General features: G+C 37.9%; 1 protein-coding gene across 1 annotated transcript in view; it reads left to right on the top strand.

Annotated features, from left to right (window-relative positions):
• LOC117496177 overlaps positions 1 to 14,425 on the top strand; it is a 44,454-nt gene that overhangs the window by 21,684 nt on the left and 8,345 nt on the right. The window contains exons 5-8 of the mRNA XM_034147899.1: positions 7,258 to 7,518; positions 7,609 to 7,886; positions 8,011 to 8,143; positions 8,432 to 8,654. Coding sequence (XP_034003790.1) covers positions 7,258 to 7,518; positions 7,609 to 7,886; positions 8,011 to 8,143; positions 8,432 to 8,654 — 895 coding nt within the window. The remainder of the gene's footprint in view (positions 1 to 7,257; positions 7,519 to 7,608; positions 7,887 to 8,010; positions 8,144 to 8,431; positions 8,655 to 14,425) is intronic.

Below are 14,425 nucleotides of genomic sequence, written 5' to 3'. Positions count from 1 at the left end.
AAAGGTTGCTATCCGTTGCTTGGTGGTGTGTCTTCGTGAAAAGGAGGAACTCTTCAAGGAAAGCTTGGTAAGTAAAGACGATGCTTAAATCAAACTGTAACTTGTGTTAACCTGAAACACAATGCAATGTTTTCGAATCTGATTGCACAAAAAACACTGAAATGTATTTTCTAATCTACTTATACCAGGATGGTGAAGTGGAAGTTAGCAATGAGGTGCTGAAGATTGACTTGACCAGGGGTGCGGATGCAAGAATAGTGATTGAAGGAACAGAAGTCCTTCAAATCCCGGATGCGTCAAGAGCCATGCTGATGGGGCTAATATATGCACTGAGTCTAAACTACCCAAAAGAGATGTTAAAAACTTTGGAAGCGTTTCAAAAAATACTCCTTTAATGGATGGCATGAAGGCTTGCCCCAAGGTAATGAGCCTAAAAAACAAACTGCTGTCCTCTTAAATGCTGTCAGAAAGGTCAAGGTAGTATGCATGTTAGTTATGTAATGTCAATATGTATGTGGATGTTTTGTTAACATACAGCCCACATTAGCCTCATGTTATGGCTCAACATGTTAGTGTCAAAGATGCTACGTTAATACTGATTATTCAGACTGTTATATGCCAGTTTATTGGTTTCAGTTTGTTATTTATATATTGTTCTTAGATATTTAACTGTATGTATTTATATATAAGGGCAGATCTGAAATAGCACAGTTGTGGAAAGTTGCCATTGTTGAATTGTTGTCAATGTTATTATTGAGAGTTGACTGAAGTTTAAGAGGAGAAACAGAGAGAAAAGAGGGCCTGCCAACAGCTATTTAAAGGTTCATGCCTTTATTTACATTTGTGTATTTACTTTTATTTCATGTTTGAGAACATATTTAAAAGGTCATTGTGTAAATAACATTTTAAAATAAACTGTTACAGTTTTTCTCGATTGCTAACACTCTAAAATTATACATAAAGCACAATTATTTTAAAGGGGACCTCAACTCATTTGTATTTCTTAATTTACTGTATTTCTGTATCAAGCAATCTTTCTCTGCAGAAACCTCTATGTACAGAGCATAGCCCATACAAGATGAAAGTGCTTTAGATTATGCTCAGTGTGTAGTGGGTGGTCAAACAATCTAGTATTATGAATGAAGTGTGTACATTTTGGTGCAAAAGTTTGCATTTGGTAAGTGTTTATGTAGTTTTGAGTGCAGTTCTTCATTTAGCAGGAGAGATTAGGTGTTTTGCACTTTGGGTGTGTGGTTTTGTGAATTGTGTTTAGTGTTCTGAGAAACTGAGCAATTTAAAAAAAAAATGTGTGTTAGCAATCGAAAAAAACTTTAATATCACTACATCTTTACGATTCAAATTAAGTTGGTTCAACTTAATTTAGGTGAAAGGTGAAAGCAAATTCTGTTTGGAGTATTGAACTAATTGAGTTAATCAGGTAAAATGGGTACTCGGATTAACTTAACAATCGATTCAGTTGGAACTACTTACAAAGATCAACGCCAATTGTTACCTCAATTTATTTAAAGTGGACCTATCATGCTATATTTGAATAATATAGTGTAGGACCATACCTATATAAGGCATATTTATACTTTTTTTTTTTCAAAATACCAAACAGATCATGCATTTTAGCCATGCCTCATTTCACTCAATTTGCACTTTTTTACCCCTGTTTTTGCAAGGGCTGATTCTGTGAGAACAGCACCACCTACAGGCCTGGCATATGTACTACAGCGTCTCCAGCACTTTCGAACGGCAATGGCCGTGGCTGTCTCCTCCTGATTGGTGGAGTTGGCCCAATAGCCGTAGCGCCACTGTCCTGACGTCAGGACAGTGTTCAAATCTGGATCAGTTTTTATCAGATCCGTTGCAGCCCCTTTTTTAGAGATTTGGGTATGGAGGAAAATAGAGAGGGTTGTGTTTTCTGACACTTGGTGAGTTCCCTGGAACACCGGGGACACATATTCATGTATAAAAGACGTACAAAAGTGCATTTTGCATGATAGGTTCCCTTTAAGTAGAGCCGGTGTATTTCTTTTTAGAGTGCAGGGGTGGAACCAGGGAACGTCTATTCGTAGCAACCAGCTCCCTACTACTGCTGCTCCTCATCATTAATGGTAAGATGAGACATATAAATCAGCATTTGCTGCCAACTGAGAGCAATTTGGATAAACACAGGCGATGAATTAATTGTGATTTTGTATTTCAGGGGCTGATGGTTCTTATATTGTTGGAGGAAGAGATGCTGCCCCTAATTCTCGACCGTACATGGCCTCGCTGCAAGTCCGAGGACGCCACATCTGTGGGGGGGCCCTGGTGAGAGGGGACTTTGTGCTCACAGCAGCACATTGTGAGATACCCATGTAAGATTTTAAAAAACAGTCAGAGATGTTTCTGTTATTTTGTGTTTTTTCATATCAGGTCAATTTAGTAGAAATATAAACTTACAGGGACCTTTAATTTGTCAGACCGAAGTAATTTATTACAGCAAACATTTTTACATATTACATATTTGTCAAAGTAAGGCTTAGTTACAAGCAGGAAATGTTTTTGTGGGATGCACTCTTTGACAATGTTTTACTGTAGTGAAAACATGTAGTGTGTTATGTAGCTTTTTCTGCATGTAAACGGTCTGCAAAGTCACAAACCCTCAAAGTACACCCTGTAGCGAGTAAAACTCTAACACAGAAAAGACGTGTCTATGCTGCCCCAGAACGCCTCGTTGTAGATTTTTATTTTTCCATGTTTTTCTTCCGGGACCTATTGACGTCACTAAGTCCAAATGGACCAATTGGCACACAGCTATAGAACAATAGGCACACCCTCTGTAGAGTGCAGGCTCTACAGAGGCTACCGGAGCGGACAGTGTGAGGTGGATTTCCTGCTGTGTTTCCCTGGATGCTGGATATAGACCAAGTGCCATGCCAGCAGACACCTGAGCTCCGCGGTGTCCACTGGCATGGCACGCACACAGACCCCACACAGCAACCAGGAAACTACACCAGTAATCCACCTCACACTGTCCGCTCCTCGAGCCTCAAAGGGCGGAGCAGCGAGCCCCGCAACGTCCCGCCAACACGGCACCCAGACCCCAGCATTCTCATCTGTTTGTCATTACTGGTGTCATTTTCTGGTTGCTAACAAACGCCATTGTAAAACATAAACACTGATGTTCAGCTGTAACGGTGGTTGACTAATCAGAACAGAGTGGGCGAGCTGACCAATCAGAGCACAGTGGGCTCATAGGGATGGTGGTGCAAGAGCTCCAACAAGCCGGGTAGGACAGAGAGTGAATACACATACTATACAGAGATGCTGTATGAGAAAACCAATGTGATTTTGGAACATTGAACAATGTAAATCTATTCTAGTAGACCTCAACAATGGAATTATGATCAGTAGAAATGGCCAAAACATGGGACCTTTAATGAGACCAAGTGCTGCATAAAAGGATCGACTTAATGCCCCGAAGATCAAAGGCAAGTCAATTGTCTTGCAGGCATCATGCATGCTCTGCACAAACTCCTGCTTTTTCAGGTCCTGACATCTCTCGGACAAAATGGTAATACTCCGAACTCTGTTTATTATGCTCCAATCATTAACTGAAATTAACCTATGACCTTTTACTTATTTCAGCAGATGGGAGTAGAATCATAAAAGGAGCAATAGCCCCAGATGATACGTTCAAGTTTTTAGTCTCCCTGCAAAACAACGAGACTTTGTGCTCACTGCTGCGCACTGTAGCGCCGAGTGAGTATAACTTCCTTTATCCGCTATCTTTGAATAGATAAAATAAAATCTATTAATATAAAATAAAAAAATGGCAAACAGTATCAGAAATCTAACTCAGCTGAAATTGTCTTACATGCTTTTATTACTAGTCGCTTGGACTACTGCAATTCTCGTGGTCTCCAAAAAAGTAATACACAATAAATCTGGGGAGGCTGCTTTATGTTTTTCCCATTGGATCTTAGAACAGCAAACTCCATTGGAGTTTTTAAAAGTAAATTGAAGACCTATCTTTGAATTTGGAGTCATTTTAGAGGTATCACTGTTTATGTTTTATTGTTTTTTGTATCTGTAAAGCACCTTAGGCTGCATCTTGCATTAAAGGTTCTATAATAATGATAATGATAATAATAATAATAATAATAATAATAATAATAATAATAATAATAATAATAATAATAATGCATTTTATTTAAAGAGCGCTTATCTAGAAACTCAAAGACACTTTACACAGTAATAAAATAAATTAAAACATAATTAAAACAAAACACTTAAAATATATAAAACACAACATTAATTACAGATTAAAAGCAGTTCTGAAGAGGTGCTATATAAATAAAGTGTATTATCAGTATACAATTAAGTATAACATGTGGTGAAGGTTTCAATAGATTCATACAAAAATACTATTAAGGTCTAATGATGCAAAATGTTACAAAAGTGCTGGTTAGGAATAGGTGTGGTTTTCAATATGAATAGCTATTTACAGAGAGAGGGGAAAATGCACAAGGACTTAATGTTCCTCAATATTACACTGCATGTCAAAATTGGGTTAACAGTCATAAGTTTCTGTGTGTACGATGAAATAGTGGCTTTAAAATGTGACAGAGGCAACCAAATGTAGGCTTTACAGGCTAAAAGAAAACCCCTAGCTGGTCACTTTTATTCACTTCATGGGCGTAGTTTCCACTGGGGACAGGGGGGACATGTCCCCCCCACTTTTCAAAATCCCGTTTGTGTCCCCCCCCACTTTTCAAATGTGTTTATTAAGACTGAGAGGCTGAGATAACGTCAGTTTAGCCGATGTAAAGGACTCGCTGAGTGATTAGATTGTAAACTTTAGTCTAAGTTATCTCAGTGGGTCTCAAACGGTTTGGTCATCTATGTAAAGAAATATTTCCATCTATTTAATATAGTTGTTCAAAATAAGTTAAGAAATCATTCCAATGTCAGTAAAAAATTAAAAGACACAGTTTAAAGGGGAGTGATTATTAAAATATGCATACATAAAAAGAAAGAATGCAGACTAGGTAAGTTTAAGATAGGAGAGAGGAGTATATCAATTATGTGTTATTGGTTGTGAGCAGAGATGGGGTCGTTACTAAAAAAAAGTAATATATTACATATTACATATTACTTTAAAGAAAAGTAATATATTACACTACTTCGTTACTCTCTACATAAAGTAACTCGTTACTTTACTCGTTACTTTACTCGTTACTTTACTCGTTACTTTACTCGTTACTTTACTCGCAGGGCCGGCCCACCCCTCCCTACAGGCAGATCACGCAGACTGCTAAAGTTTCAAATGTTCTCTTTAGTTCAGTCGCATAAGACTGATCCAGATAGCTCTGACTATGGCTGTCCTCTGTCTCCTGCTATCTGTATTTTGCGCAGTATATCTCTGAACGATGCGATGGTGATTCCACTGTGCAAATGGGCAACATTACCTCTACTATGAAGGATGCTACAAGCCTGTCCATCTCTGCTTTGGTTACCGGTCCTCCAAATTCTAATTTGTGCTGCTTCGGAGTCGGCGGCGGCGCACTCACAACATCCTCACTCTGGGTTCGGGGGTCCTTAGCTATTAGCTTCACCTTAGCATGTGTTCTTTGCAGGTGTTTGTTGAGGTTTGACGTGGTGTTTGCAGCAGTGGATAACAGCTTCTGGCCTGGACACAGTTTGCACCTCACCGTCACATTCCTGTCTATTCTTCGGACGAACTCAAAATAATGGGCATACATCCACCCCTCGAAAGTTATCACTGACTCTGCCATGTTTATGCAGCACTGCACGGGGAGATGTGGACGTGCAAGTCGCGCAGATTACGTACATATAAACCTGCGGCGGAAACCCCTCTTGTCTGTCAGTGTGATTATGACTGATTTTATAAAAGTAACGAAGTAACGCGTGTCGGGGCAATGTTAGTAACTGTAGTGTGATTACCGAATTATAAAAGTAACGCGTTACACTACTCCGTTACCGACAAAAGTAATATTATTACCCAACTCTGGTTGTGAGCATATTCTAATGGTTTTTGGAATATTGAAATGTATACAGTTCTGTTTCATATGAGTGTTGAGAGCTGTATCCATAAATCTCTTAATTTTGCTCTCAAAGTGCACCAGATTGATGCTTTTAACTTCAATTTAAAGGCAAAAATCTTCTCCTCATTATATATACTACACATTTTTCTTGGATTTTTTAACAGCATAGTCCTTAATATATTCGTAGAAAGGCAGGAAATTGAATTAAATTGAGAAAAATGTTTCATTGCAGTATTTACATGATGTATGTTCTTTGCAATGTTGCAAAATAGCATCTCCCGCAGGATGTGGTTGGAAGTGAAGATAAATAGATGGCAATCATATTGTGTAGTTCGAACTCTGCAGTAAAAAGGTTCCACTTGACAGCGGGCTGATCATCCTGTCGCCACGATGCATGGGCTCTACAAGTTTCTGCTTCTTTTTCTTCTGGCATGCCAAGATCAAAACGGTAAATTGCTCTGATGACTTTTCTTCATCCTGAAAATTAGATAATAACTAGTTTAAACTTTTTTTATTTACAGTACTTGGAAGTAAAATCATAAAGGGGAAAATTGCAGACGATACTTTGATGAAGTATACGGTATCGGTGCAGGAAGACGGTGAACACAAATGTGGAGGATTCCTTGTCAGCAGACATGTTGTTGTCACCCATGGGGGGTGTAAATTGTAAGTTACTCCTTTTCTAGCTAATGTTTTGTTGTTTGATGTAAAAAGCATGTTTCATTTGTTCTGTGTTGTCACAACTTTACAAAATACAACGATCACCTCTCACTGATTTATTTTTCAGTGATAAAGACAGAGAAGTATTTGTTGTTCTTGGCACCCACCATCTCAGCAAACCTGGCTCTCAAATAAAAGAACAAATTAAATCCACACGCAAACCCCCACCTGGAATTGGGACTGACATCATGCTCATTGAAGTAAGTTTATTCAGCCCAGTAGTCCCTTGGTTTGAAGAAAATTAAACAACTGAGTTTAATTCAGTGAGGGTAAATGTAAATAAACGGGGGGAAGCAAATAGTATGAAATATTCCTGCTTATAATATTTACACAGCACAACCAAAAACCGGTTGATTTACTGTAATACTGCTCGTAATAACCTTTATTTAAGTGACTCATGTGCTCCAACAAACACATTTGTAGTAGAGTAGGACTGTGTTTTGAAAAACTGCTTTTTGATTTTATATATATATACAAGATATATCGAACAAAACCAGAAGATTTACCAAAAGAAATTCAACTTCAAGACCCTGAAACGGATGTAAAAGAAAATGAAAAGTGCCAATTTGCTGGATGGGGTCCAGTGGAGAACGATGGATCTGATTATGACGATCAGCTCAATGTGGTGAACGTGACTGTCATCAGCCCGAAGGCTTGCAAAGATCAGCTTCCTGGACTTCGTGCCAATGCTATCTGTACAGGTGGAAAACAGACAACAGACAATGGAGGATTTTGTAAGGTATGTTAGATACATTTGTTTCTTATTCCAAAAGAAGGTATAACATCATGCATAATCTTTTTAACAAATAAAGATATTTCCTGCTTACAGAGTGATGCGGGTGGACCCCTCGTGTGCAAGGGGAAAGCTGTTGGAATTGCGACTGTCGACGACAAATGTTCCTTCCCAGGTTTACCCAACGTCTACATTGATATCTCAAAATACCGTTCCTGGATCGACAAAGTATTAAATGGAAAAATCATAAATCGGAAAATTGCCGACGATAAGTTGATGAAGTATATGGTATCGGTGGAGGAAGACGGTGAACACATATGTGGAGGATTCCTTGTCAGCAGACATTTTGTTGTCACCCATGGGGGGTGTAAATCGTAAGTTAATCCTCCTTTTCTAGCTAACGTTTTGTTGTTTGATGTAAAAAGCATGTTTCATTTGTTCTGTGTTGTCACAACTTTACAAAATACAACGATAACCTCTCACTGATGTCTTTTTCAGTGATGAAGACGGAACAGTATTTGTTGTTCTCGGCACCCACCATCTCAGCAAACCTGGCTCTAAAATAAAAGAACACATTATGTCCACATGCAAACCCCCACCTGGAATTGGGACTGACATCATGCTCATTGAAGTAAGTTTATTCAGCCCAGTAGTCCCTTGGTTTGAAGAAAATTAAACAACTGAGTTTAATTCAGTGAGGGTAAATGTAAATAAACGGGGGGAAGCAAATAGTATTAAATATTCCTGCTTATAATATTTACACAGCACAACCAAAAACCGGTTGATTTACTGTAATACTGCTCGTAATAACCTTTATTTAAGTGACTCATGTGCTCCAACAAACACATTTGTACCTGACATATGATGTAGAGTAAGACTGTGTTTTGAAAAACTGCTTTTTGATTTTATTTGTCTCAAGATAAATTCAAAAAAACCAGAAAAGCTACCAAAAGAAATTCAACTTCAAGACCCTGAAACGGATGTAAAAGAAAATGAAAAGTGCCAATTTGCTGGATGGGGTCCAGTGAAGAACGATGGATCTGATCATGACGATCAGCTCCGTGTGGCGGATGTGACTGTCATCAGCCCGGAGGCTTGCAAAGTGCAGATTCCTGGACTTCGTGCCAATGCTATCTGTACAGGTGGAAAACAGGGAGGATTTTGTAAGGTATGTTAGATACATTTGTTTCTTATTCCAAAAGAAGGTATAACATCATGCATAATCTTTTTAACAAATAAAGATATTTCCTGCTCACAGAGAGATGCTGGTGGACCCCTCGTGTGCAAGGGGAAAGCTGTTGGAATTGCGACTGTCAACGAGGACTGTTCCTTCACAGGTTTACCAAACGTCTACATTGATATCTCAGAATACCGTTCCTGGATCAACGCCTGTATTAAAGCGAAGAAATGTTTGTAAAATGTAACAATATTTCAAAAAGCTTTGCTTCAGCACACTTGTATTGTATTTGGTAGAAAATGATGTGTCTTAGTCACTGAGTGTTTGCTCTTTAACAACATTAAAAATGTTTCTCAAATATAGTTTTCTCTTTCATTAAATTCATTCAATGAAACAGATTGGATTGTGTAGGCAGATATTTATTTATTGAGCTGCTTATTCAGAGAAGCAGGTCAGCCAAGACACTCATACAAGGGGATTAACAGTAGATTTTTTACAGAAGTGTGTTAAAAACAATTAAAGAAATAAATTAACTTGTGTTTTAACCTAACAGGAAATAAATAAGTTATTTAAAATATTAAAAAATATATAAATATAACATTTTGATGTTCTATATTGCTCAATGAAGCTATATAACGTCAGCAAACCATAGTGAAGGTCCTTTGACATTGCTAAGAAGCTATTCCAGGTTCCAAGATATAAATAAGATAATGTAATATAATAGATTAAAAATGAAACAGTCCTACTATTGGTAAATCACGTACATTATGTAGAATGACCATTCAGGAAAGAGAAAGGGTTGTGAATGATAGTATTCCTAATATCATATTTATTGTTATTTATTTATTTCCTATTTTCCTAAAAAATGGCAAAGGGCAGCCACTTGAAACGCTGTTTGCATACGTGTCTGACATACAGCAGTATACCAATACGATAAGACACGTTGTGTGACACTTTACTTGAAGATATGAGTCTGGTGTCTTCTGACATCAACACTCATATCTGAGTTTGGAAACTGGTTACTGAGGTTCAGCTAGTTTGTCACACAAGTCAAAGAAATGTTTGATTAGGCTGTGTCACGCGAGGCACACATGAACCATGTCCTCATTAATTCATCTAAATAATGATGAATAAATACGACCATTTGATAAAAAAACAAAACCAAATTCAAAATATTGTAGTATTTGTTTCCTATGGTAACGGTCTTCAACAGGGTACACAAAATGGTATTTAAGTCATTATGAGAAATGCAAAATATATATTTCTAGTGTTTAGTAATCAAAACAGTGATACTTGATTCTTAAAATGGCAGTTTTATATTGACATTTACTGCAGTTTCAACAGGAGAATTTGAAAATATTTTCAACATACATGTTACTGAGGAACTCAGAGCAGAGCGTTTCTGCCATGTGTTGCATTACACCAGGGGTACTCAAATACAAATCTTAAAGGTCAAAAAAAAATGTTTCAATAAGACAAAGGTCCGTTTATTACGGTCATTCAAACTTTTAAACAATTGCAACAAGATTCTTAACACGAGGTTGCAAAAACAAAAATAATCTGTATGCAGCAGTTTTCATTGTTATTGTGTCTGTGCTTGATCCCTCAGAGTCGCAGTGTAAGAGCTGCACAGTTATGAATAAAGGCAGCTGCACCCTCTTTCATTCAGCATTCCCATTATTGCTTTATAAATGTCTTGCCCCCTTGTGTGTCCACTGAGGTTCGTCAGGCCCAACACATCTTCAACAAACTCCCCCTTTGCCTCATCATAAAAACTCACAAACACCAGCAACTGAGCATTGTCAGTGGTGTCAGTGGACTCATCCACAGCTAAGGAAATGCACTGTGCATTTTTTATTCCATCACAAAGCTGATTAATCAAATCACCAGCCAGTATTTATGTTCTTCTGGTTGCTGTGGAATCTGAGAGGGGGATTTGCTTGATTTGACCTGTTATTTCCTCTTTTTGTTTGCCTTCAAACATGGTCTCCAAAGGTTTGGGTTATTTGTAATACAGTATGTATATATTTATTTATATATATTTTTTTCTTGTTAGAATTAACGTAACATTTGATAAAAACTGATTAAAATAAATATGAACAACAACTGACAATGCCCGGCATGTTTTATTAGTTTTTTTTGCAAACAAGCCTTCTCAACATTAAAATGTTCTCCTTTTAAGGATGATTTGGTGGAAAAAAAGAGAGCTATCCGTTGCTTGGTGGTGTGTCTTCGTGAAAAGGAGGAACTCTTCAAGGAAAGCTTGGTAAGTAAAGACGATGCTTAAATCAAACTGTAACTTGTGTTAACCTGAAACACAATGCAATGTTTTCGAATCCGATTGCACAAAAAACACTGAAATGTATTTTCTAATCTACTTATTCCAGGATGGTGAAGTGGAAGTTAGCAATGAGGTGCTGAAGATTGACTTGACCAGGGGTGCGGATGCAAGAATAGTGATTGAAGGAACAGAAGTCCTTCAAATCCCGGATGCGTCAAGAGCCATGCTGATGGGGCTAATATATGCACTGAGTCCAAACTACCCAAAAGAGATGTTAAAAACTTCGGAAGCGTTTCAAAAAATACTCCTTTAATGGATGGCATGAAGGCTTGCCCCAAGGTAATGAGCCTAAAAAACAAACTGCTGTCCTCTTACAGTAAATGCTGTCAGAAAGGTCAAGGTAGTATGCATGTTAGTTATGTAATGTTAATATGTATGTGGATGTTTTGTTAACATACAGCCCACATTAGCCTCATGTTATGGCTCAAAATGTTAGTGTCAAAGATGCTACGTTAATACTGATTATTCAGACTGTTATATGCCAGTTTATTGGTTTCAGTTTGTTATTTATATATTGTTCTTAGATATTTCACTGTATGTATTTATATATAAGGTGAGATCTGAAATAGCACAGTTGTGGAAAGTTGCCATTGTTGAATTGTTGTCAATGTTATTATTGAGAGTTGACTGAAGTTGAAGAGGAGAAACAGAGAGAAAAGAGGGCCTGCCAACAGCTATTTAAAGGTTCATGCCTTTATTTACATTTGTGTATTTACTTTATTTCATGTTTGAGAACATATTTAAAAGGTCATTGTGTAAATAACATTTTTAAATAAACTGTTACAGTTTTTCTCGATTGCTAACACTCTAAAATTATACATAAAGCACAATTATTTTAAAGGGGACCTATCATGCAAAATGCACTTTTGTACGTCTTTTATACATGAATATGTGTCCCCGGTGTTCCAGGGAACTCACCAAGTGTCAGAAAACACAACCCTCTCTATTTTCCTCCATACCCAAATCTCTAAAAAAGGGGCTGCAACGGATCTGATAAAAACTGATCCAGATTTGAACACTGTCCTGACGTCAGGACAGTGGCGCTACGGCTATTGGGCCAACTCCACCAATCAGGAGGAGACAGCCACAGCCATTGCCGTTCGAAAGCGCTGGAGACGCTGTAGTACATATGCCAGGCCTGTAGGTGGTGCTGTTCTCACATAATCTGCCCTTGCAAAAACAGAGCTAAAAAATGTCAAATTGAGCAAAATGAGGCATGGCTAAAATGCATGATCTGTTTGGTATTTTGAAAAAAAAAAAAGGATAAATATGCCTTATATAGGTATGGTCCTATACTATATTATTCAAATATAGCATGATAGGTCCACTTTAACTGACACTCAAAGAGCAAAACATCGGCTCAAATCTCCAAAACTCTAAACAAGTTTTCAGCTTTTCACACAATTTGCAAATCAACATGGCACTTTTTGCAAACCACTGCACACGTTTCTCCACGTAAGACACAGGAATCTGACATAAAGTCACGTGTTAGCAGGTTTAAAACACTGATATTCAAAATGCCTCACACATGTTGGCCTGTTGGCTCATCAATCAGGATGTTAGCATTATAAAAAGACCACAGGTGAGTACTTTCTTACAGCAACAATGGAAGCCAACATGGAAGCAAGAGCAAGAGGAAGAGGAAGAGCTGGGCTGAGAGTGAGAGGAGGAGGAAGAGGTGGGGTGAGAGTGAGAGTGGACAAAGAAGAATACTCTCGAATGAAATGAAATGTTATCAACCATGGTTTGACGATGAGAGAGGCTGGACACAGGGTTCAGCCTAATCTAAGCCGATTTACTGTTGCCTCTGTAATCCGGACACTTAGACTTGATAACAGGTTAGTTACCAGTTTTTAGCTCTGCATAATTCATGATATATCAGTGCTTATATCTGTTGTGTGAAAAGTATTTACTTCATTACTGTAATTGAATTGTTGGCATGTTGCATACTATAACTGTACAACAATCCTGCACAATTTACTGTGGTAAACTTACTTTTATGCAACACAGACACTGACCAACCACTATATCTTTGTTGTTTATCTGAAGGACTGAGAAACAAAGAGGTGCAGGTGGAAGGCTAAGGATTTTCAATGAGGCACGGGAAGCAGCAGTTACAAACTTGGTGTTGTCGAACAAGGCCATCACACTTAGAGAGATCCGAAGCATAGTAACTATGTGCTGAGATGCATGTTGCACAATGTTATTTTTGAATAAAATGTGATTTTTTTCAACAACTCATTTGTATTTCTTCATTTACTGTATTTCTGTATCAAGCAATCTTTCTCTGCAGAAACCTCTATGTACAGAGCATAGCCCATACAAGATGAAAGTGCTTTAGATTATGCTCAGTGTGTAGTGGGTGGTCAAACAATCTAGTATTATGAATGAAGTGTGTACATTTTGGTGCAAAAGTTTGCATTTGGTAAGTGTTTATGTAGTTTTGAGTGCAGTTCTTCATTTAGCAGGAGAGATTAGGTGTTTTGCACTTTGGGTGTGTGGTTTTGTGAATTGTGTTTAGTGTTCTGAGAAACTGAGCAATTTAAAAAAAGAATGTGTGTTAGCAATCGAAACAAACTTTAATATCACTACATCTTTACGATTCAAATTAAGTTGGTTCAACTTAATTTAGGTGAAAGGTGAAAGCAAATTCTGTTTGGAGTATTGAACTAATTGAGTTAATCAGGTAAAATGGGTACTCGGATTAACTTAATAATCGATTCAGTTGGAACTACTTACAAAGATCAACGCCAATTGTTACCTCAATTTATTTAAAGTGGACCTATCATGCTATATTATAATAATATAGTGTAGGACCATACCTATATAAGGCATATTTATACTTTTTTTTTTTCAAAATACCAAACAGATCATGCATTTTAGCCATGCCTCATTTCACTCAATTTGCACTTTTTTACCCCTGTTTTTGCAAGGGCTGATTCTGTGAGAACAGCACCACCTACAGGCCTGGCATATGTACTACAGCGTCTCCAGCGCTTTCGAACGGCAATGGCCGTGGCTGTCTCCTCCTGATTGGTGGAGTTGGCCCAATAGCCGTAGCGCCACTGTCCTGACGTCAGGACAGTGTTCAAATCTGGATCAGTTTTTATCAGATCCGTTGCAGCCCCTTTTTTAGAGATTTGGGTATGGAGGAAAATAGAGAGGGTTGTGTTTTCTGACACTTGGTGAGTTCCCTGGAACACCGGGGACACATATTCATGTAGAAAAGACGTACAAAAGTGCATTTTGCATGATAGGTCCCCTTTAAGTAGAGCCGGTGTATTTCTTTTTAGAGTGCAGGGGTGGAACCAGGGAACGTCTATTCGTAGCAACCAGCTCCCTACTACTGCTGCTCTTCATCTTTAATGGTAAGATGAGACATATAAATCAGCATT

This window comes from Trematomus bernacchii, unplaced genomic scaffold (assembly GCF_902827165.1).
Source record: "Trematomus bernacchii unplaced genomic scaffold, fTreBer1.1, whole genome shotgun sequence".
Classification (NCBI taxonomy): domain Eukaryota; kingdom Metazoa; phylum Chordata; class Actinopteri; order Perciformes; family Nototheniidae; genus Trematomus; species Trematomus bernacchii.
Note: the sequence above shows the minus strand (reverse complement) of the source record. Positions and strands in the feature narration are given on the sequence as shown.